Source organism: Rhinolophus sinicus, linkage group LG01, assembly GCF_036562045.2.
Source record: "Rhinolophus sinicus isolate RSC01 linkage group LG01, ASM3656204v1, whole genome shotgun sequence".
Classification (NCBI taxonomy): Eukaryota; Metazoa; Chordata; class Mammalia; order Chiroptera; family Rhinolophidae; genus Rhinolophus; species Rhinolophus sinicus.
Genome location: NC_133751.1, coordinates 13,244,992 through 13,269,267, shown reverse-complemented (window position 1 = coordinate 13,269,267; position 24,276 = coordinate 13,244,992). Strand labels below are relative to the sequence as shown.

Genomic DNA, 24,276 nt, shown 5'->3' with positions numbered 1-24,276 from the left:
AACTGACTATCCTGGAAGCCAAATGGAGAAAGGGTTTCAGGAAGGAATGATTAACTTGTTGAATGTTGCTGAGAGGCTATGTGAGAAGACTGAAAGTTTACCACTTGGCATGTGAAGGTCATTGATCCTCCCAACACGGTGTCCAGGGTGTGTGTGTGAGGTTCCCCTGATGTTATGGGCTCAAAGGAAATTGGGAAGAGAGGGAAGTGGGGATGGCTTTTTTGTGTGAGTTCAGTAAAGGGGAACAGAGTTTTACTGTAGATAGGAGGGTATGGGGAGAGTCAAGAAGTTTTGTTTTAAGAGGAGAACTATTACGGTGTGTTTTGTGTGGCAGTAAGAATGCCGTATTCATTTCCCCCATTTTTTCTTGGTGAGACTTTGCAGAAGTTTGTCCATTTTATTGGTCTTCTGAAAGAATCAGCTTGTGGTTTAATTCATCAGTTCTACCAAAAACAATGCAAAATTTGATTATGAGGTGTTTTCTTGGTGGAAGCAACAGATTTCTTATAAGGCAGAGAACCAGTCCTCTAGTGGTTTGGCAGTTCAACAGCTCATTTCTTCAGAAAAGACTCTTAAATTTTTAAAGACTCTATTTGAATTGGTATTGCAGTCAAAATGAATTATTAAACAGCATGTATTTTATTGTTCCCAAACAAGAAGAGATCTTACTATATTTTTCCTGCCCTCTCCATATCTTGGTTTTCTCAAGGTGTACGATTTTAGTTGAAAGTTGATTTTTCTCTTATCAAATTCCTTTTCTATTTGTAGAATCGTAAAGTTGCATAAAGACTCACAATCAAGCTGTCAACAATTTAGACTTAAAATTTACTTTTTTTATTTACTATCTATTTAAACATATTTAAAATTTTTGTTTTTAGTCAAAGTCATACATGTTCTTGGTTTAAAAAAATACGGAGAGATTTATCATAAAGTAGCTATATCTGTTGCATCCCATCCCACCTCTCATTCTTCATGGTTAATATTCATCTTTATCCATTTCTGCTGTTTAATTTTTGTGGTAGTTACCTCTGTCTCTAAGATGTTTACGAGTATTTATGAACCTAAGATATTATCTATCTGTTGATTTCCTATTATGGTGGATGTTGATTTTGTTTGTTTCTACCATCTCCCAACTTAGAATCATTTTATTTCATTTCTGTTCTTGGTTACCTCTACACCTCCCAACATTATTCCCCCCGCCCCCCAGTTTGGCCTCAGTAACCTAAGGAAGTATCTTTTGACTCTGTACATTCTAAATCAAATAGAAACACTACCTTTCTTTTCAGTTCTGTCTGATTCCATCTCCCAGCCTGTCAGTTTTACTTTTATCTTGTCAAGGTGAATAGTATTTACGTTCCATCCTATAACCCTAATTAAGTCTTACGTTATTTGGCTATTCTGAAAACCAGTGAACAGTGTTCATGTTATTGTATCTGTGCTGCCCTGGGCACTGGGAAGCTAAGTCATGTGCTATTACTGTTCTTTTCCTACTGTTTGAGTATTGCCCTGTGCGACTCAAAAAACCTTTCTAGCATCAAATTCAAATAATACTAACAGTTACCGAGCACTCATCAATTACATGCCAGGCACTGTTCTAAGAACACTGTGTATGTTATTTTATTTGGTCCTCCCAACAAAAACTACTATTCTTGTTCCTACTGTACCAAAAAAAATTTTTTTTTTTTCAGAGAGATGGAAGATTTACATAAAGTAATGTGCTCAACTGGCAGGGGAGTTACCAAGCTGAAAAAGACTATTCTGTACTATCCACACAGTGGTCTCTAAGAGCACTGTGTGAAGCTGTGATCGAGTCTTTCAGCCCTTAGGTGTGCTCCCTGAACCCCACTCTCTTCATCTCCGATCCCTGATTGTGGGATCTTAGGATTGTCTGTGGTGAATACTTAGGAGGTGGTCTAGGAATGAGGGTATGCTTGGAGGTGGCTGAGTGCAATTGGGAATTTCACTCTTGAGGGGAGTCTTTGGAAATTTTCACTCTATTTCACTTGTAGGAGCCCTAAGCTAACTGAGATAGTAACTACTGCACTTCCCTTTCTGCCTATCAGTTGCTCATCATAGAAAACCTCTAGTTTGAACACTTCTTATAAGAGAGTAAAGCAAGGATGCCCTTTCTCACCTTCTCGCTATTCAGTCATTGCAATAAGGGAAAAAAAGAAATAAGTGTAAAAGACGGGAAGGCAAAGGCATAAAACTCTCTTTGCAGATGACATGATTGTGTACAAAGAAAAGCCTGAGACGTCTACAAAACAACTAGCAGAACTAATAAGTGAATTAAGGCTGCAGAATTCAAAGTTAATATTTTTCTAAAAATCAATTTAATGTTTACATAGTAGCAACCAGAAAACCAGAAAATGAAGTTTAACAAACAAGTCCGTTTATAATAACTACAAAAAAACAAAAAACAAAAAAAAAACCATAAAATACTTAGGAATAACTTTAACAAAAGACATGCAATTACACGATACCTCTTTACTAAAAACATCAGAATAATGCTGAGAGAAATTAAAGAAGACCTAAGAAAATGGGGAGCTAGGCTGTGTTCACACATCCAAAGACTCAATTTGTTAGATGTTGGTTGATACATAGATTTATTGATATATATAGATTCATTGCAATTCTAATCAAAATTCTATTGGCTCTTACAAAACTCAGTAATAAAAAGAAAACAGCCCAGTCAAAACCAGGTAGAAGAATTGAACAGACATTTCAGTTAAATGGATAAACAAATAATGGAATTTTATTCAGCAATAAAAGAAATTGCTGATGTACACAATATGATTGTCATTAAGCCCAGTGAAAGAAACCCAATACCACAGTGCATAATGTGTGATTTCATGTATATAAAAGTCATGGGGGACAGGGAAGGAGAGCCCTCAAGGGGTATGTGAAATTCTGAGGCGTGATGGAAATGTCTATGCCTTGATCATAGTGGTGGTTTTATGCACATATCCAAGTGTTCAATTACAAGAAGTGTACAATTAAAAGATGCATTGAATTGAGTCTTTAAATAGGCAGTTTGTTCTGTGTAAATCATACCTTAAAGTTGATAAATAGTGACCAACAAATACATGGCAAAAATATATATTCAGTAAATTAGCTTTATTGGTGTGGACCAATTCTAGTTGCTAGGTCATATTATTCCCTTGGGTTATAACAGTCCTTTTAAGGATCAAGTAGCTGCCAAATATGTTAAGCAAATAAAAGACTTCATTGTTTCTTAAGTTCTTTGTAGTAAGAAAGTGTAACAGTGGAATCGGTTATTCTTTTTTTTTTTTTGGTGGAAAGAAAAGCAGGTTTATTCAAAATGCCGGCATTCTGGGAGGATGGTGGACTCCAATCCAAAATTTATCCCCAGAATCAGTTTTTCTTGTTTTGGTTTTCTAGCTTGGATTTCCTATGTTCCTTCTTTTCTTCTTTTCCAAGCCATTTTAAACCTATTACTGAGAATTATCAAAGTTGGATTTGTTGACTTGGGAAGTAAAAAAATCTATCTTTTGTTTCTGACCTCTTAGTAGGTGAATCTGTAAACTTCTTCAGACTTCTCTAGCCATTCAAACTGCTCTCTACGTATAACTTTAGCCTTATAATTTCAGATATGGAATCATACCAAGTAAATATAACAGATCTACGATTAAATATGTAATTTTTAACATTAGGAAAAGTAAATGAAAAAAAATCCAACTTTCCTTGTATGCAACCTCATATAATGTGGACGTAATCATGAGCTGTAAAAATTATAGTAAATCTCCCCCCATTTAAACAATGTTATGGCATCTTTAGTTATATAGTTTTAACATACATTGATGGGTCACTTTCCTATATATCATTGTAAAAGTACTTTAAAAACAATGTCATCATTTTTGGTGTTGCTGTAAGCTTTTCTGCTACTTAAATTATGTTTTCCATTTTCATTTAGCCTTTTTTGATACATTCATTCACATACCCAGCATACTTACGATTTTTTTTATAAGGCTGAGAGAAATGGATTTAGAAAATATGATTATTGGATATGATGTTTAAACAAGTGTGATATTTAAGATCTGCAAAAGGTTAAAGAAAATAGCAATTCTTGGTCACTGAACTACTTCCTGGCTCTTCCTAGCTGGTGAAACAAGTCTTACAATGTTGGTAAGAATGCCAACTTAAATTATTGTCTCTGATTGAAAGTCCCACAGACTTTTTTAGGTGTTATTATCATTTTTCTTACATGAATGTAAGGAAATGTATATGAAGGAAATGTTGGATTAAAAAGCACATTTTTTCCTTAATTTCAACCCAGTAGTTTTCTTTTTCTCTTTTTTTTTTTTTTTTAGGGAAGAGGAAAGCAGGTAGTGGGGTTCTGGTATGTTCAAAGAAATATTGTCTCATGATTGTACAATCTCACTCCACTGCATCAATTTCATGCACCCGGTGATGTTACTTTTTTAGACCTGCTCTCTTCTGCCTAAGGACAATGTCTAATAAGAATTAATGGCAGAACATGAAATCTAATTTCTTTTTTTTCTGTTTTGTTTGTATGTTTATTCTGTTCTTTAGGTTCCACATACAAGTGAAATCATATGGTATTTGTTTTTCTCTGACTTATTTCACTTAGCATAATTCCCTCTAGGCCCATCCACATTATTGCAAATGGGAAGATTTTATTCTTTTTGTATGGCAGAGTAATAATCCATTATATATATATGTACCACAGTTTCTTTATCGACTCGCCTATCAATGGACATTTCGGTTGTTTTCACGTCTTGGCTGTTATGCATAGTGCTGCAGTAAATATAGGGGTGCATATATCTTTTCAAATTATTGTTTTGAATTTCTTTAGATAGATACCCAGAAGTGGAATTGCTGGGTCATAAGGTAGTTCTATTTTTAATTTTTTGAGGACGCTCCATACTGTTTTCCATAGTGGCTGCACCAGTTTGCGATCCTACCAACAGTACACAAGGATCCCCTTTTCTCCACATCCTCCCCAACACTTGTTGTTTGTTGATTTATTGATGATGGGCATTCTGACAGGAGTGAGGTGCTGTCTCATTGTGGTTTTTACTTGTATTTCTCTGATGTTTAATTATGTTGAGCCTCTTTTCATAGATCTGTTGGCCATCTGTTTGTCCTCTTTGGAGAAATATCTATTCAGGTCCTCTGCCCATTCTTTTGTAATTAGATTCTTTGTTTTTTGGTGGTGTTTGAGTTTTTAAATAAATTTTGGATATTAGCTCCTTATCAGATGTATCATTGGCAAATATCTTCTCCCATTCAGTAGGATCTCTTTTTGTTTTGCTGATGGTTTGTTTCCTTTGCTGTGCAAAAACTTTTTTGATGTAGTCCCATTTGTTTATTTTTTTCTTTTGTTTCCCTTGCCCAAGGAGGTATATCAGTAAAAATATTACTAACAGTAATACCTGAGAGTTTACTTCCTGTATTTTCGTCTAGCAGTTTTATGGTTTTGGTCTTACATTTAAGTCTTCAATGCATTTTGACTTTATTCTTGTGTCTGATGTAAGAAGGTGGTCATTTCATTTTCTTGCATATATCTGTCCAGTTTTTCCAGCACCATTTTTTTATGTTTATTTCTATTTATTAATATAATATACATATATACTGCAGTTATAAAATACTATGCATATTATAAAGTATACACTTACAATAGAAATTTTAAAATTGGTAAGTAAATCTATAGTAAAACATTTAAAAATTTTATTTTTATTATTAAAGGGACATCATATTTTGTCCTTAAAAAATACACACACATATACATACTTCTAGGAAGATACCAGCACCATTTTTTTAATAGACTGTCTTTACCCCAGTGTATATTCTTTCTTCCTTTGTCATAAATTAAATACCATGCAGGCATGGATTTATTTCTGGGCTCTCTTTTCTGTTCCATTGATCTATATGTCTGTTTTTATGCCAGTACCATGCTGATTTGATTACTGTGGCCTTGTAGTATAATTTGATACCAGGTAGTGTGATACCTCCAGCTCTGTTCTTCTTTCTCAGGATTCTCGTCCCACAGACTTTTTGATGTTAAGATTTTAAAAATTGGGAATGGTAGACAGAAAAGCCATGTCTTTAAAGAAATTCTTTCCTGTGGGCAGCTCCACCTTAAATTTAAAAAAGGGGGGGTGGCAGAAAGGGGGAAAAATTAAGTAAATTATCCTTAAAGTCATTAAAATGTGATAAAGCCACAGCCTCCTGTTTTATTTTCTTTATGACTTTGAAAGCAAAAACATAAAGTGTTAACTGTGTTAAAACTTAAATTGTGTATATTGACCAGAGAGCAGTAGTTATTTCCTAATTGAGGTGCAGGAAGCTTTAAAATGCTTGTTCATCCTTTATCAGTATTACTAAATGAATCAGCAATTTGCTAAGGTCAGCAAACCTTTATTTTGAATTTTAACAATAATATGTATTTTGAAGAATTTAGGTGTAACATAGGAATCTAAATTTGGTATTAAATCATTAACAGAATTTGGTATTAATAATTAACAGAATTTTAGGTCTGGAAGGTTCCTTTTGGGTATTATATCTTACTTTTTAGGTTTGAGAAATGTTAGGAGGTGACTGACATATTAGAAGGATGTGCACCATTCTTACCTGATTTAGTCATTACTTAGTTACATTAGTTGGTGAAAATGGATTACTGACCACTTAGATGGTTTTCAGAATTAGGGAAATTGATTTTCAGGTTAAGGTGCCAGTGACGCCAAGGGTGAGGAGGCCTCATGGAAGTCAGTTGTAACGGCTGTGCTTACAGTTGTCAAGCCTTGCTCTCCTTTGGTCACTTGTCTTGCCGGTGTATTTCTAGTTCCCAGAAGGATGTGCTAGGCCTCCCTTTCACTCCTCATGGCTCTGTGAAAGCTCTCCAAGGACTTCTCCCTGAGTGCTTGTCTCAGTGCCATTGTTCCCATATATATTAGAATAGCTGCCTGTGCTGTGTTTGGAAGAAAATGTCCATGATCTAGGTTTTCAGTTTATACTGAAAATGGCCAGGTGATTCATTCAGAAGCAAATACCTGCATTGGACCAGTTGCTCTGTTATATGCTTGGGCGCAGAAAACAAGTCAAAGTTGTGACATTTAAGCTGAGACCTAAAAGGCGAGGAGTTAGCCAGCTGAAGAGCAGAAGTCCAGAGAGCAGTCACAGCATATGTAAAGGATGGTGAGGCTGGAGAAGGGAGACAAAGGGAGACAAAGGCTTGAGATAGGCTGGGTTAATAGAAAACCTGACCACACAGGTCTGGAGGACATGCTGAGGATTTAGAATTGACCGTAAGAAATTTGGAAGGCACCACAGGATTTTTAGCCAGGGAGGAATCACTGTGATGTGGGAGAATAAATTAGAGGGGATCCAGGGGCCTTGAAGGACTCCTTCCGTCTTTGGCTGCTGCAGTGAGAGGAGCTGTCGCTGAGTCCGTGCATCCCGTGGATGGTTGCACTTCACCACTCCAGCTCCTGATCACAAGGAGCAGGCAGACCTGCTGCACCAAACCCGGTAACATGAAGGCCCTCGACGCCTTCCCCTGCAACGGGGCTGCCTCCTCACAAGATACTGGACATGGAGCCAGCGGCCGATGGCAAAGGTGTGCTGGTTGGTGGTGCTTGTCAGGAAGCGGCAATCCGGCCAGTGAAAGCCGCCACCTCTTACGTGCGGCCCACCATCCACAAGAACGCCCGGGCCCCCTCAGCAGCATCCCGCGCCTGATCCGCTGCGCCTGGACCTGCGCCCGCCGCCATCCGCACAGCCAGTGCCCCCCGTGCAGCCGGAAGCCCGTGGCAGTGAAGAGGAACGGACCCCCCACACCCCGCCCACCCGACCCAAGCAATGAAGCATCAGCCGACTTCCCTAAACCAAAAAAAAAAAAAGGGCTTGTAGGGAATGAAGCTTTTGTTATTATTTTCAATAATTGCAGCTAATATTATTTGTTTGCTATGAGCTTGACAGTATGCTAAACCTTCACCCTTATTATCTCATGTAAACCTCACAACAGCCAAGTTGGCTGCTGTTGTTATCCCTGTTTTACAGGTGAGGAAACGAGTGAGAATAGCAGCTTGGCCAAGGTCATTCACGTAGTTAGTAAGCGGCAGAGCTGGGATTTGAACCCAGACAGTGTATGATTCTAGACACGGTGCTGTTAGCTACTTGGCTTGCGCTTTCAGTGCTTGAGGTGATGGTCTATTAGTGGTTCTTGAAATTGAGTGGATCGCAACTGGAATTTTTTTTTTTTAATAGAACAGAGTGGAAATTAGAGTACTTGGCCGTAGTAAGAATAAAATATTAATATGTGGAACTTTGCTTCACTTTTATTTTATATAACTATATTTGTACGTGGGTAAGCTTGTAGGCCATTGCAAAAAGAGCCACTGATGGCTTGGACTGTGACAGTACAGATGGAGAGAAGTGGATCTCAGTGTGGAGAGGCAGACACACCAGGTATCCATAAGATTGGATACAGGGGCTGAGTGTAGGGAGGTGTCAGGGCTGAGTGCCCGCTTTCTGGTGGGAGCAAGATCAGTCCTGCTTTGTGTGTGCTCAGTCCTCTTTAAAGGCGTTTGACCCTTCTTAGAGGGGACCTCCCGATAGCTGTTTCTTTTACTACCTGATTCTCTAGCTTCTCTCAACTGCAGCGGGTAGGACTTGGGGTTGGCATATCATCCAAATCTGTGTTTTACAGCAGATCAGGAAGCTGGCTGCGAACGTATGCGGTGATCTGTCACCCAAAACTACCTAAACGGGGGTTGAGCCAAGAGTAAATTCTCTCTCTGGAATCGGAGGTGAGTAGTGAGCAGGCCACACAGGCACACCTGTGGGCTAGCAGTAGCCCTAGAGTGAAGGTATGGGGGTTGTTTGTGCTGTAGTCTCTGTGGGACCCAAAGAACTTGTAGGTTCTAGTGGTGAAGAGTCAAGAGTCCTCTCTGAAGTTCAGGTCCAGTTCATTCGTTCCTGGCTTTCTGTGAGGCCCATTTTCTTATTTTCATGCCTGATGTTTTAGTAAAACCCGGCTGGCTCCTCACATTACTGCCAGGGGTCTCCATACTGTGCATTCAGCAAGTGCTAACTAGAAACAAAACATGGAGTAGTTAAGTGCCTGGTACAAATCCCCCTTCTCCATCTGAATGGTTTTTTGACCTTGGTCAAGACACTTCTCACTGAGCCTCAGCTTCCTCCTCTGCATAGTTGGGGTGATAAGAGAGCGGGGTGTCGTAGGTTGTCTGAGAAGTGAGTGAGACAAGCCGTAGTATCCGGCACTCAGTTCAGTGCCTAGTGCAGGATTAGGGCTTGCTAATTGCTGATAGTAGTTGGTATTTTTAGGATGGTTCTGGAGACGCTTAAACATGTTTATGACCAAAGCTTATAGGAAGGAGCCAGGAGAGAGAGAGAGAGAGAGAGAGGTTGGGAGACAGAGAGACACTGGGCATAGAGAGGGTGTTCAGAAAAGGTATTAGATTCCAGAGAAGCAAGGATGGTATGAGATCAAGAGCAGACATTAGCTCCAGACAATTAGTGGATTGTTTTCAACAGGAGGAAACCTGCGGAGGTGGTAGAAGGGGCATATTTTCTGAGATTGGATCCCAGGTGTGGTCGTCTACTGGGAGAGATGCTTCCTGAGGAGAAAGGTGGTGACTCGGAAGGCCGTTGTGAATGGCAGACAGGGACACACAAAATAATTGGTGAACAGTGCTGAGACCCTGAGATTTCACACTGTTAATGTATGGTGACACCAGTCTGCATGTCTTGACAGTTTTTCCTGGCTGCGCTATGTTCAGCAGAATAACAAGATGTAAAAGTAGGACTAGTATAGTTTTAAGAGTTTGCATGACAGATGTAAGAAAGAATAAGGAGGCTGGGTACTTGGGTGCAGGGACGTACCATGTTTCCCCGAAAATAAGGCCCAACTGGGAAATAAGCCCTCACATAATTGTACTGCATCTTTTGGAGCAAAAATTAATATAAAACCCGGTCTTATTTTCGGGGAAACACAGTAGTAAGGCATGTGGTCAGCTGTTGAGTCCTGCTTGGCTGGGGATGGTGACAGTCTTAGAGAAAGAGGAGGGCAGTGGTCTGTGTGTTACCACGCGCACAAGGTACATCATTTCTTTGAATGATGGTTCTTCCATACTGTTGCTAACACTAATTCCTTGTGTTGATAACTGAAATATTAAGACCAGTTACGGCTCTTTCATATGGTCACACCCCAAACATTGAGTTAGTTCTAGTACATAATTTTGAAGTTGCCCTGATTTCACGTGGTATGCTGAATCAGTAAATAATAGGTTGTGATCTAAGTCGGGTACAGTTTAAGCACTTAATGAGAGATTTTATTTTCGTTGACTACTTCTGAGGAACTTAACATTTCAGCTATGTCAAACACTTTAAAAATAAACACACAAGTAGAATAGAGTTTTTAGATGCAGTTCATGTGTTTGTGACTACAACAGCCTGTCTTTGAGGTGGAATTCAGCCATGATCTGGGCCTGGTCTGTCTGAACTTTGGTAGTCCTTATTTCTCCTTTCATTTATACTTGGAGTGTAGTGAATCGGAAAATAGTAACAGTTTTTTTCAGTCACTGAACATTTGAGGACCTTCGTGTTTCAGGTAGTAAGGCGTCAGAACAAAAGTGAACAGCACAGAAATGATACCTGGGAGGAGCCCGTCAGCTTCCCTCAGCGTGATCAGCACGCCATAGTGGGGTGCACGACACAACTTGGGGTGCCCACTAGCCATTGGGGCCTAGAGGAAAATATTAGAGCTTCTCATCTCTTACTTTCAGCCTCGGCGTGCTTTAAAACATATGTAATATGTAAGAATAGTGCATTTCTGAAATGTATAGACAAACTTACATATATGTATTACTTGTACATACAAGCTCCTTTTTTTGCAGGTAGTGTGTATGTAATCAAAAAGTGTTGGGAGGCTGCTATATGTTTATATTTTTAAAAATACGCATTTTTGATAACTTTCTCTTACGATTTCACATTTTGAGAAAACCAAGAGTTTCTATGCATACTGTGTTTCCCCCAAAATAAGACCGAGTCTTATATTAATTTTTGCTACAAAAGACGCACTGGGGCTTATGTTCATGGGATGTCATCCTGAAAAATCATGCGAGGGCTTCTTTGCTGGTTAGGTCGTATTTGGGGGGAAACATGGTAGTAATCCACGTTCCGAATGGTGAGGTACTTGTACTCATTGCCCACATTTTGTAGTATAAGGTGAGACTTGTTACATTCAAAGACTCATTAATAAGATCTGGTGTGGCAAATTTCAGCCTTTTTCTCAAGGAAGTCCTTTGCTTCTTTGTGTTGGAGGAAACTGACCTTTTGTAGAATGTATCCCATGTCAGGAAGCACCAAGGCCCCCTACTAGCTGTCGCGCATTGGGTCCTGGGGCATGGAGAATGGTGGGACACCACATGGCTGCTGCACTCTTCAGTGCCATTCTAAACCGCAACCATCCAGGACCCACACACACCCCATTACCATCTTAAAGCAACAGGAATGGGGCGCCACCCAGAAATTTCCTGGCCCCATTTACTTGCTCATTGTAGGTGTTTTCTCAGTATGAAGTGTCTTTCAGAGAGCCACTAATCCTTGGTTCAAAAGCTTCTTTCCTCCCCCACCCTGAGCACTTTTTCCCTAAAATTAGTTAGAAAAACTATCAAGACCCCCTTTAAAATGAGGTAAATTGAATAAATGCTCCTTGATTCTCTAGAGGCTTTTGTTTTCATTTTTGTTTTGGTGATGAGTATTTTAATTTATATTTGATACTGTCATTTTTGAAAACAGTTTTAACAAGATTTTACTGAAACGAAATCTTGCCTGTGTGTCTTTGCAGGTGAAAACAATTAGAAGCATGCTTTCACTGAGCTGCCCAGCACCACTTGTCACGCAGAATGTCTCTGAGTGAGAACCCGGTGTTTGCCTATGAGTCTTCGCTGCACAGCGCCAACGTGCTGCTCAGCCTCAACGACCAGCGGAAGAAGGACGTGCTGTGTGACATCACCGTGCTCGTGCAGGGCCAGCCGTTCCGAGCGCACCGGTCTGTGCTGGCAGCATGCAGCAGCTACTTCCACTCGAGAATCGTAGGCCAGGCCGACACAGAGCTGCACGTTACTCTACCAGAAGAGGTGAGAGGCCTGTGCCTTCCAGAATCACCCTGATTTTAATTTAATGTAACTTAGTTAAATCTCTTACGGTTTATTAAGTTAAAAATAAAACAGTCTCCTTGTCATGCGGCTCAGGAGCAGTTTGCAGGTTCTGGAATGACACATTTCTTTAGCTTTTTAAAAATAAAAGTATGACCTCTTACATGTAAAATTATTAATTTTGAATGTTAGTTCAAAGTGTTTATCGAGCAGTTAAATTACTTGACCCACTGTTAGGACATGTGGAGAGGTCATGCTTGGAGAGGCAGCCTGTGTGCCATTCTCTCCCTTTGGACCTTTTCCTGTGATGGAAAACTGGGGGTTTAGGGTTATATAAGTTACACCCCAAGACATGGCCTCGTGGAAAGTAGGTGCTCCATAACTGTGCTCTTTCTCTCCTCTTTGTTCTTTCTTGAAGATGTGTCTGTGCATTGGTAGAAAAAAGATGGTTCTATGCTATATTTATAGAGTGCTGTTTTTACACATCTTTTTCCACCAGCCTGGTGTGGAGCTCAAGCACCTAAACATTTGGGTCCTTATTAACGTCCTGCCTCCAAGAGACCTCTCTTTGGGCTGGGGAATGCTGGTTACACTGACCTGTATTAGAACAGCTTATTTTGGTTGGTTAGTTAGTAACTGACACTGGAACAGCGTTGAGCCTTATGGCATTGGGACACAAATTAGAATTTGTTAAGAGGAATTTGGAGAAAGTATATAGGACTTCTTTGTGTACAGCAGGCCTGTGTGGGCTGCCCTGTGATGGATACGAAGGCCACGTTGGCCATGCATACTTCCATGAAATCGTATTTGCAGGTTGGGGAATCAACAGATTGTCAGTTCTGTGGTAGAGGTCGGAGCGAGTAATACAATAACAAGAAAGTGACAAGGAAGGCAATGATAGGTTAGCCATTGTTCCTAAAATGTAGCTTTGCGCATGGTAATGGACATATACTTCGTGTGGTCTATGTTTTCAAATTACTTAATAAGACTTTCTAAGTAGATCAAAGTTTCATTCATGAGTATGGGAGAAAAGGTGTATATATGCATTCATTATAATTTGAGTGCAAATCCTGTAAGTTCTCAAATATTTAAAGTGTCTCATTATAGTGGCAGATTGAAAATATCTTTTTGTAACTAACTCACTATCTTAAAAGCCTTTTTTTGGTTATTTTAACTTATTTTTAAAAAATTAATTGAAATTCAGAAAATGCAGAGAGCTCCCTTGTACACTTTGTCTAGTTTCTTCCAGTGGTAACATTTTGCAAAAAGATAGTAGAATATCACCACCAGGATATTGACATTAATATAGTCTGCCCATCTTATTCAGTTTTCCCTGGTTTTACTTGTATTAAGTGTGTGTGTGTGTGTGTGTGTGTGTGTGTGTGTGAAGTTCTGTACAGTTTTGTCCCCTGTGCAGGTCCATGAATCCACCACCTCTTCAAGATACTGAACAGTTCCAACACCCAAAGATCCCTTGTGTTGCCCTTTTGTAATCACACCCACTTCCTTCCCACCTTCCAGCCCTCACCCTGGCAACCACTGATCTGTCCTCCTTTTCTAAAGTTGTCATTTCAAAATGTTATGTAATTGCAGGCATACAGTATGTGACCTTCTGAGATTGGCTTTTTTCCATTTACACTTACCCTTATTTCTTTTGAGATTCATCCAAGTTGTGTGTATCAATAGTTCGAGCCTTTTTATTGTCAAGTAGTATTTCATGGAATGGATGTACCAATTTTTATTTAAGTATTCACCTATTGAAGGAAATCAGGCTAATTCCAATTTTGCACTGTTACAAAGTTGCTATGAACATTTTATGTGTGCATAGGTTTTTGTATGAACATTAGTTTTCATTTCTCTGGGATTAAAGAGCAGGAGTGTAATTGTTGGGACATATGGTAATTGCATGTTTAGTTTTATAAGAAACTACCAGACTCTTTCTCAAAGTGGCTGCACATTTTACATTCCCATCAGCAGTATATGAGTGATCGAGTTTCTCCGCATTCTCACCAGTATTTGGTGTTGTCACTGTTTTTTATTTTAATCCATTTAAAAATTAAGTATGCACAGTTTAGAATATTTTTAAGAAGATCACAAAAATTATAATATCTTGATCACTCTTATAGGTACTCTGTTTTAAAATTGATTTTGTATTTTTAACCCAGGACGAGGCTTTCTCTGCCCTTTGTATGTTCCATTGCCCCTCACTTTGCAGAGGCAAGTTCCATGTAAAAGTACAAGTTTCCACTTACAGGGTTTGTTACCTGGAGTCCATGAATCTTTGCTGAAACAGTGCTAGGCATGATGTTTAAAATTTCACTGTGGTCACATTTTAGATCTTCTGAGTCTTTAAAATTTTTATTAGAAATTTTTGGCATTTTACCATTTACTGTGCATTTTCCATGGACCGGGACTACTTTAAGTGCTTTAGAGACATTGCTTTTTATCCTTAAAAATTTCCCTTTTGTAGTTTATAGCAGTTGGAGTTTGGAACATAGTGGTCTCGTGGAGCTGGGCTGGCAACAGGCACCTGCACTTGACTTTGTATGTGTTACAAGTTGTGTCCATCCTGCTTTGTTTCATAGATTATTTCAGCTGATGTGGGGAAACTATGATAATGTTTATGTCCAAATTTATCTCGTGAGTAAGCCATAATTCATGTGTCAGTAAGAAGAAGGTACAGTTCCCGTGAATAGGGTGTGATAAACATGCTTTTCCAGCCTCCCTTAGCTTTACTTACCAAATTAAAATACCTACTCTGTAATTATACAAATAAGTTATTCATCCCATTCCCCTTCTACTTCTTTTATATTTATCTATTAAGACAGCTTTCAAGTGATGCATTTTATTTTATTTATTTTTTTATATATTAACAGGTGACAGTTAAAGGATTCGAGCCTTTAATTCAGTTCGCCTACACTGCTAAACTCTTTTTAAGTAAGGACAACGTGGATGAAGTGTGCAAGTGTGTGGAGTTCTTAGGTGTACACGATATTGAGGAATCCTGCTTTCAGTTTCTCAAATTTAAGTTTTTGGACTCCACTGCAGACCAGCAAGAATGCCCAAGAAAAAAGTGCTTCCCATCACACTGTCAGAAAACAGACCTTAAATTTTCCCTTTTGGACCGGAGGGATTTAGAAATTGATGAAGTGGAGGAATTTTTGGAAAATAAAAATGTGCAGACTCCTCAGTGTAAACTCCGCAGGTATCAAGGAAATGCAAAACCATCACCTCCTTTACAGGACAGTGCCAGCCAAACATGTGAGTCCATGTGCTTAGAAAAGGATGCTGCTCTGGCTCTGCCATCTTTATGCCCCAAATACAGAAAATTCCAGAAGGCGTTTGGAACTGACAGAGTCCGTACTGTGGAAACTGGTGTCAAAGATGTTCACACTTCGTCTGTTCATCCGAGTGAGACATCTGAACATGAGTGTCTGGGAGGAATCCAGGACTGTGCAGATCTGCAGGTGATTCTAAAATGTGAAGCAAGTAAGTTAACATTGGAACATGAAGAAGCCAAGCAAGATCCTGCTTCTCAGTGCCCATCCGAAAAAACAGAAGGGACTCCTTTCACCCCCAATTCTTCTACAGACCCTCATGGACTCTACTCTCTGTCTCTTCTACACACGTACGACCAATATGGTGACTTGAATTTTACTGGTATGCAAAACACAGCAGTGTTAACAGAAAAGCCTTTGTCAGGTCCAGATGTTGGAGAAGAGAAAACGTTTGGTGAAAGTCAAGATTTACATTTGAAATCCGACTCTGGCCCCAGGGAAGACAGTAGTCTTGCCTCTAGCGATCGGAGTAGTGTGGAACGGGAAGTGGCAGAACACCTCGCAAAAGGCTTCTGGAGTGACATTTGCAGCACCGACTCTCCTTGCCAAATGCAGTTATCACCTGCCGTGGCCAAAGATGGTTCAGAACCAATCTACTCCCAGAAACGGTCTGAGTGTCCCTGGTTAGGTATCAGGATTAGCGAGAGCCCAGAACCGGGCCAGAGGACTTTCGCAACGTTAAGCTCTGTCAACTGCCCTTTTATAAGTACTCTGAGTACTGAAGGCTGTTCAAGCAACTTGGAGACTGGAAGTGATGATTATGTTTCAGAACCACAGCAGGAACCTTGTCCATATGCTTGTGTGATTAGCTTGGGTGACGACTCGGAGACAGATACTGAAGGCGACAGTGAACCATGTTCAGCCAGAGAACAAGAATGTGAGGTGAGGGGAACATGAGTGCATTGTTAAGTCATTGCTTTACCACCATTGGTTCGCATTCACTGTGTGTCAGCGCCTTTGCACCACTCGGGAAGTGGACAGGCTCAGGCAGGGAAGAGGAAGCCCATTCCGGTTAGTTATCGAACCATGTGATCAGTGCTGAAAGAGTGGGATGCAGTTACCGACTTCTGTGCTCATATATTTCAAGCACGTGTGCCCATGGCAAGGAGTCACACACTGGCTGTTTAACTGGCTGTTTATGTCAAATGCTGTGCCCCAAGGGGGAAAAGAGGAATGATTCTGTGATCATGACATGGTAACTCCCGGAAAAATGTAGCATATATTCCATCTCTTTCATTGCCACATCGATCTCTAGGCCTAGGACTAGTCACTTGGCAGTGACCTAGCAGGGACTAGTTGTAGGAATGTGGCTTCTAATGCAGAATTTCTTTACATTAGGTCTTCATAGCTATGATTTTTTTCTTTTTTCCCTTAATTGTTTAAGCTATTAATGAATATCTTAATTTAGCATGTGGTGCATGTAGTTGTATGGTATTAATCATTACCATTTTGATCTGTGTACTTCGGGCACACATGTTTGTGTTTGATAGCCTTTTTTTTTGTAAATTGTTAACCATAATTTCAGTAATAATAAGGGCTTGTGAGTTCTTTATCATTTTCTTTAGTTTTATACCTGTTGGAAGACATAGGTTTAAAGAGGGATTTTTCTCCTGGGCTTTGGAGGAAGGGGATTGGTGATTTAATTTAAGAAGTAATATATGCATGAGTTAGCTCTATAGATTTGTATATGACATTTATAAATCTAGTGTTTGCAACTATGAAAAGAATGTTAAAAATAAAACATTTAAGGAATTTTAAAACATTCTGTTTAATTTTTATAACAAACTAAGTAGGCGGCCAGAGAAACTGACCAGTGTTTTATTTGCATTTTTGATCATTATAATGAAACTGTCCCACAGTTTTGTCATTAAAAATGTATCTTTTTTCCAAATTTATGTATGTCGCAAGTGAATTTAAATAATTCATAAGGTTTTTCTAATCATTTCTACATTGGCAAGTGAATTCTATATTGGCGTAGCTTTTAAAATGTTATGTGAAACTACCATTTCCTGACAGAAAAATAAATTTTTTGAAATGCTTTAGAAGTAGTAGCATAATTATACCAGTATTAAGTCAGAGTTACACAGTAATATAAATCAAAGAATAAAATAGATTTTTTTTTTTGGTTTGGGTAAAATCACTTTAGAAAGAGGCGTAAAGATGCCCTAGGGTATTAACATGCCCTAGTAAAATAAATTCTGTTTTTTTCATTTTAAATATACTTGTATTTGTGTTAATGTGTTTGATTTGCTGATAAAATACCTGCTCTTCAATTTATTTGTTTTCTGAACCCTCCCTAAAACAGACTAGAAACCTGGATTAGGGCTTGTATAGAAATTGGGAATAGAAGTCTTTTTTTTTTTTTAAAGTCTAAATGAAGTTCTGTGGAAAACAAAGATGTATATCTTCCTCTTCTTATTTAGATATCACTACAAAATACAGTGATAATTACTAATGTTTATTTCATATTCTAGGTAAAACTGCCATTTAATGCACAACGAATTATTTCACTCTCTCGAAATGATTTTCAATCCTTGTTGAAAATGCACAAGCTGACTCCAGAACAACTGGATTGTATCCATGATATTCGTAGAAGAAGTAAAAACAGAATTGCTGCACAGCGCTGTCGCAAGAGAAAGCTTGACTGCATACAGAATCTTGAATCAGAAATTGAGAAGCTGGTAAGTATATATGAGTTTCTTTTTTAATTAAATTCCACCACACTCATTCATTCTTTTTTTTTTTGTAGAGGAAATAGCTATTTCAATTTCTAAATCAGATTATAATGCTCGATTATACATTAATTTAAAAATGTACCAGTTACCATTTTAAGAAATTAAATTGTATGACATTTCCAGAAAACTTAGGACATAAAAAAAATGGGGGTGTTCATAGACTATTTTACTTACGTGAGTATGCTATATATTTAGCATCATAGGCTATATAGTATGTGAAAAGAATTATTTCTGGGTGGTTTTTTTTTTAATGATTTACAAATTAAGGATAATTTTACTATCTACCTAATTCTTAGTGGTTGAGTAAAGATTAAAGAAATTATAAAGCACTTGAATCTCTTTGTGTTGTGTTTGGTGTCTATAAAAGTTAATGGTCCAGTTGTTAGTTTAAGTAAACTGTAGACTTGAATAACTTGTTTTGGTTGGTACCAAAGCAAACAGACCAATTTGGATCTTTCATTAAAGGAAAAAGTTCACATGCCGATATGAATGGAAAATTTTAAGATCTAATGAAACTCTAAGTGTGAAGAATGCTTATTACTTAATTGACTCTTACAAAACACAAATTAACTGAAAAATGGATTAATTTGCACCCATGTTTCTATGTTCCCCTAGTGGTGTTTGGTGGAAGGAAACATTGTATGAAAAAAGACAACTGTGAGTGCAGACCCGCTAATGCTAAAAACATGGTTAGAGACAGTAGGGAAACTGTACCTGGAAGTAGTAAAGACATTCCTTGAATGTTCAGTTTTGGGTCTTTGTTAATTATTGGTGAAAGTTTAAAATTGTGGTTGTAGCCAGTCTTCAAGCATGAACAATCTAGCTATGAATAGCAGTTAAACAGAAACAATTTAGAAAAAGAAAACCAGGCCTTTATGTACTTTCAAAACAGTGGAAAAATAAAAAAATATTTATGTACTTTGTATATACGTTAATTATGCAAAAAGATGAAGACATATAACTATATAAAAAGATGAAGCATAGCTGTATACAAAGATGAAAGAGAAACCAGATGTTTTACAAATGGAGGAATGAGACATATAAAAAAACCTATGTGATATTGCCGCATGATTAAAGTGGCTAGAATCAAAGAAGAAAAGTTACAAATTCAGTAATATTTACCCAGTATTTTGAGGGTGTGTATACCTGTCCATACCTGTAAGCACTTGTATTCTCTCTTATTATCCAACTTTGAATTAAACCCTTGCTATTAGAGTATATCATTTTACCTTTAGTTATTCCATACTTTACTACAGAGATGCTTTTTAGACTTTTGGGTCATGTAGAGCTATTTGAAATCTACATGAAATTATGCTATTACAGTTCTTGGATATGCTCCTTATACTTCTTTCTCCCTCAGTTGGTGATAATTTATAGCTGTAGGTAGAATTTATCCAGTTTTCTTCCTCTCCTAAAAACAGAAATGAAAACAAAACTAAACCTTCAGGTTGATGACGTTTGTTTCATCAGTAACTTTATTTTATACATGGATACGAAGCAAATATGTTGGGAGTAGCTATTACCCTTTAGAACTATTCTGTTTCCTGGCTCATAGGTCTTATGCATATTTTTTTGATTGAAGTCAGGTATTGGATTGCTAGACAGTTGATGTTTTTACTGACTTTCAGATATCTAGGATGAAGAGGTCTTGCTGCTTTCTTTGGACTTTCTGCTCTCTCTGCCTTTGCTTCAACAGAAAGAGGGGTGGGAGATACAGTGGTGAAAAGTATGGAATTCTGACTCAGACACATCTGTGGCACTTTGTAACTTTGGGCAGGCTATTTAATTTCTTAGTCCCTCAAGTTTCTCATCTATAAAATGGGATCATACTAGTTCTTACTCTATAGAGTGGGTAAGAGTTTTCTTATTATTATTGCCATACTATTATTTATCAGTTTTCAGTTTCATCTCCTTAATTGCGTCTTTCTTAATACGTATCTCTTGTCTAAACTGTAAAATTTGAGTTTGGACCTCACCCTTAAATTGCCTCTCTCATTATAATAAGGTTCCTTTCATACGGTCAATGGAATAACTGTTGGTCAGTTTCCAATACAAAGGAATATTTGGTTTCCCAGCAGTTTTTATGAAATAAAAAAATGAGAGTGGTTAGTATCCTGTTTACCTATTGTATTAATTTGGACTCTTCGGCTACAAGCAACAGAAGCCATGTGAATGAATGAATGAATGAATGAATGAATGAATGAATGAATGAATGAATTTGTTGTAAGGATCTAGGTGTGTCTAATTTAGAAGCCAAAGAATGGAGCCAGGCCTCATAAATAGCATCGACCACAGAAGTGGGAACCTGCCAGGAACTCAGAGAATCCTCTGTCAGCTCATCTCTGCACCTGCTCATCGTCCACACCACAGGATGGCTTTGTGTGTCTACGTGTGTGTGTGGCCAGAGTGATGGCAGCGCAGATCCTTAGTAGCTTCACTCTCCTCCGGGGACGAGTCCAGAGGGAAACTACAGTTTTAGTCAGTTCAATAAATTAGTTAGTCCACGTAGGTATTGACTAACACTTATAAATTCAGTTCTAAATTCCCAAGGAGGAGAGCATCTGGCTGGCTTGTTTTGGCTCGGGTGTCCTCTTCTGTGACTAGAGAGCAGGGACAGACAGCAGAAACGTGGCTTGCAAGAGCCCCCCTTCTGGGCAGGCAGTGCAGATAGCACAGCAGGATCTGTTCACCCAGATGTGCCCCAGTCTGAGCTCAGCGCAGTCTCTCCTCTTCCAAATATCCTCGAAGAAGACATATTAGAATTCTTTTGTCAGAGTGACTTGTGTTTCAGCTTCTTTGAACTCTCTGCGCAGCCCTTCCCACTGCTGTCTGCCCTAGTGGTGTACACAGGCCACTACGGTTGCAGAGTAGAAGGGGCATATTATAAATTGCAGTCCTCCTACAGATGTCTCTCTCAGATGAAACTAAGCTTATAAGGATGTAAGGATAGCCTTACTGGCTTACGAAGATAAGAAAGCTGGACCTTTTCCTCTTTTCCTAGAAGTAACAGAATTTGATGCTTAAGATATTTATTACATTAGAAAGTTTACTTAGAACGTAGACCCTGGTGATTGAGTGACGCTATGGATCTTGTCTTTTGTAAAGAGAAGGACCAACAGCAGTTACAGCCATGCTTCTACCACAGGTTTGTATTTAGGAGTGTGGAGAATTGAGAGTGTGGAGGAGTGTGATGGATATTCTATTTGTTTTCTGTTTTCTTGTAATTGAGATGTCACTTTATGGAGACAAGCAGTATTTCCTGGTCTTTATAGTCTGGGTGGGATTTTAGCAAACCTATTTAAGGGAAATGACTTGTTTCATAAACATTTTTATTATATATAGCCAATGATTGATTAGGTTAACATATAAATAAATTCACAGTATATATTGTCATAGTCTGGTAATATTCAGGCAAAGGGCCCCATATATTAGTAAACTGGTCTGGCTGTTGGCTGTAAACTTTTTGCAGTTGATCCTAAGAGTAAATAGCTGTAATAGGCTATAGGTGGATTAGCACATGAAAAAACATGTTTTGATTACAGTGAGTATAATGATTCCAAAATGTCTTCAAAGTGGGTCAAGAGGATAATTATCATATATAAAAGACACTTTTATAGTCTTAATGTGCTGGGAAAGCAAAGGGAGACCTTAGTTCAAATTCAATAAATTAATGAGTTGTATTTTTCAACAAAAGTTCTGTCAGAGTCTAAATAGGACCTTTGAAGAAAGGGAAAGGTGTCTATTTATTTGATGGATAAATTAATGGTAATGACTTTTAACATTTATTTCGAATTTGCTAGTATGTTAGAGGTTAGGCATTAATTCAGCATTGTTTTCACTAAAGATTGAAAATATAAGGCCTTGAACAAAGTTCACGAATCATTCAACTTCTGTTTCATGTTTGGCTTACAAAGCTCTTGTCTTTGTAGGATTCTTTACAAGCTCCGTGTTTATTCTTTTCTGAAAGGATAACTCAAAGTTCGAAAATACATGTCTCTAATACCATTTAATCCTCAAACAAAGGAAACCTGAAATGAAGGGAACCTTGCTTTTTAAAGAGAAAAAATTAAATTACAAAATACATTTCTCTTAGAAGGTGTCAAATATTGATTGAAATCAACATATAAGGGATCAGAAATCAGAATATTCACAAAGCACTTGAACTCAGTGTTCAGACACCATTTTGTTTCATTGCTTTTGTCCATAGTGATGATATAAGAATAAAACGACCTCATTTGTCTTCAGTGTTTTGCATTTTGTGGTGAAGATGGTATTATTTTATTAAAAACAAACCTGTTTTAGTCGCATCCTACTGGCTGCTCTACCCACATGCACACTGCCATCTCTAAACACGCCCACGGGCCCTTCTGGAACCCGACCTCTGCCACTCTGTGGCGCCCTTGAGCAGCACATCTTGAAATGTGGTATGTGTACTGTTGGCATCAAAGTTATCTGGAGATGCTCCATTAAAATACACATTCCTTAGTCCCATCCCAGACCTGTGGGAGGGACCCAGGAACATGCATTTTATAAAAGTTTCCAGGGTACATTTTTATTATGCATATTAAAGTTTGGGAACCTTCTGCACTAGAACATAGAGGTCAGATAGAGGCTTGGGAATCAAACACCTGGAAATTCTGCTTGGCCACTTGGGAGATTTGTGGCCTGGGGAAATACCTCCAATACCCACAATCCCTTATCGATAATAGGGGATAGAACAGTGTCTCCCTCAGGATGGGTGTAAGGATCAGATGCCATCAAGGATGGAAAGCTTTTTGTACTGCTCAGAGTGCATTCAGGGCTCAATATATATATTAGTAGTTGTATTTTCAATAAAAGTGGTTCTCTCTTTTTTCTATAAACATCTGCTGGTCACTACATATTAAATGTTGTACTATCAGGAAGTCAAAGATAACTGAGACATAGTCCTTGCCAGTAAAATGCGTATAGTTTCATAGGGAGCCAGGTTTCTGTGTTCTCATTTTTCTTGAGATTCATCTTTTTTCCCCACATTCTAGAAATCTTCAAGCTTTCAGAAAAGTTAAATGAATAATACAATAAACCACCTCATGTATATTCCAACAGTTAGTAACATTTTGCCACATAAGTGTTTTCTTTCTTTCTGTGGGTCTTTGTCTCTCGTTCTGCCTGTTGTGTCTCCCTGCTCTGGTTGGTCGGTCGGTTGGTCGGTCTTTGTCTCTGTCCCTGTCAGTCAGTCTTGATCTCTTTCTAACCACAATTGGTTGAGCTCAGTCTCACTTTCTTTCCTTTTTGTCTCTATGGCTCTCCTTTTCTTTTCTGAATCCTTTGAAAGCCACCCCATTATGACATTTCACCCTTAAACGCTTAAACATGCATCTCCTAAAAAAAGACCTTCTTGCAGTCTTTATCACATATCTTTCCCCATATCTTACCATACCTGAAAAAATTAACAAACCCTCAATATTATGTATAGTCCCTACTCAGATTACATTCATTGTTCCCCAAATATATTTCACATGTATGCTTTTTTTGCATATGTGTGCAAACTAGGGTCCAATCATCACATAACTCATTTGGTGATGTTTTTTAGTTGCTCAATCTGGAACAAGTCCTCTAGTCCTCTGTCTCTCTTTTTTTTTTTAATGACAGTAACTTTTTGAAAAGTGTGCCCTTCATATTGCGTCACTTGGTGGGGGGCACACCATGTCAGGGCATCCACCTGGAAATTGCCAGATTATTTTCAAAATTATATTTTTGCCTTTGTAATTGTTCAGTAATCTGTGGAGTGTGACTTAGATACTTTGCAAATATCCTGTTCCCCAATACTCCTATATCCTTTGGTTTTCAGCATACGTTGATAGCCTGTACAATGGGGATTGCAAAATAGTGATTTTTTTTAAATTCTGTCATTCCACTTATATTTAATTGGTATTCCTCTTTAAAAAGAACTTTCCTTTCTTCTCTTACTCTCCCCTTAGTGTCACTGTGGACTGGATTAATTTTTTCTAAATAAGTTTCTTAGAGTCCATAATAGTCATTAATCTTTTTTATGTTGAC

The 24,276-nt window shown here is 38.3% G+C and overlaps 1 protein-coding gene across 4 annotated transcripts in view; it reads left to right on the top strand.

Annotated features, from left to right (window-relative positions):
• BACH1 (BTB domain and CNC homolog 1) overlaps positions 1–24,276 on the top strand; it is a 47,120-nt gene that overhangs the window by 15,049 nt on the left and 7,795 nt on the right. For all 4 annotated transcript variants that reach the window (XR_002137214.2, XM_074326237.1, XM_074326244.1 and 1 more), the window contains exons 2-4: positions 11,855–12,146; positions 15,041–16,384; positions 17,977–18,183. Coding sequence is in view for 3 of the 4 variants with exons in the window: in XM_074326237.1 (XP_074182338.1) it covers positions 11,913–12,146; positions 15,041–16,384; positions 17,977–18,183 (1,785 nt within the window). In the remaining variant the exon portion in view is untranslated. The remainder of the gene's footprint in view (positions 1–11,854; positions 12,147–15,040; positions 16,385–17,976; positions 18,184–24,276) is intronic.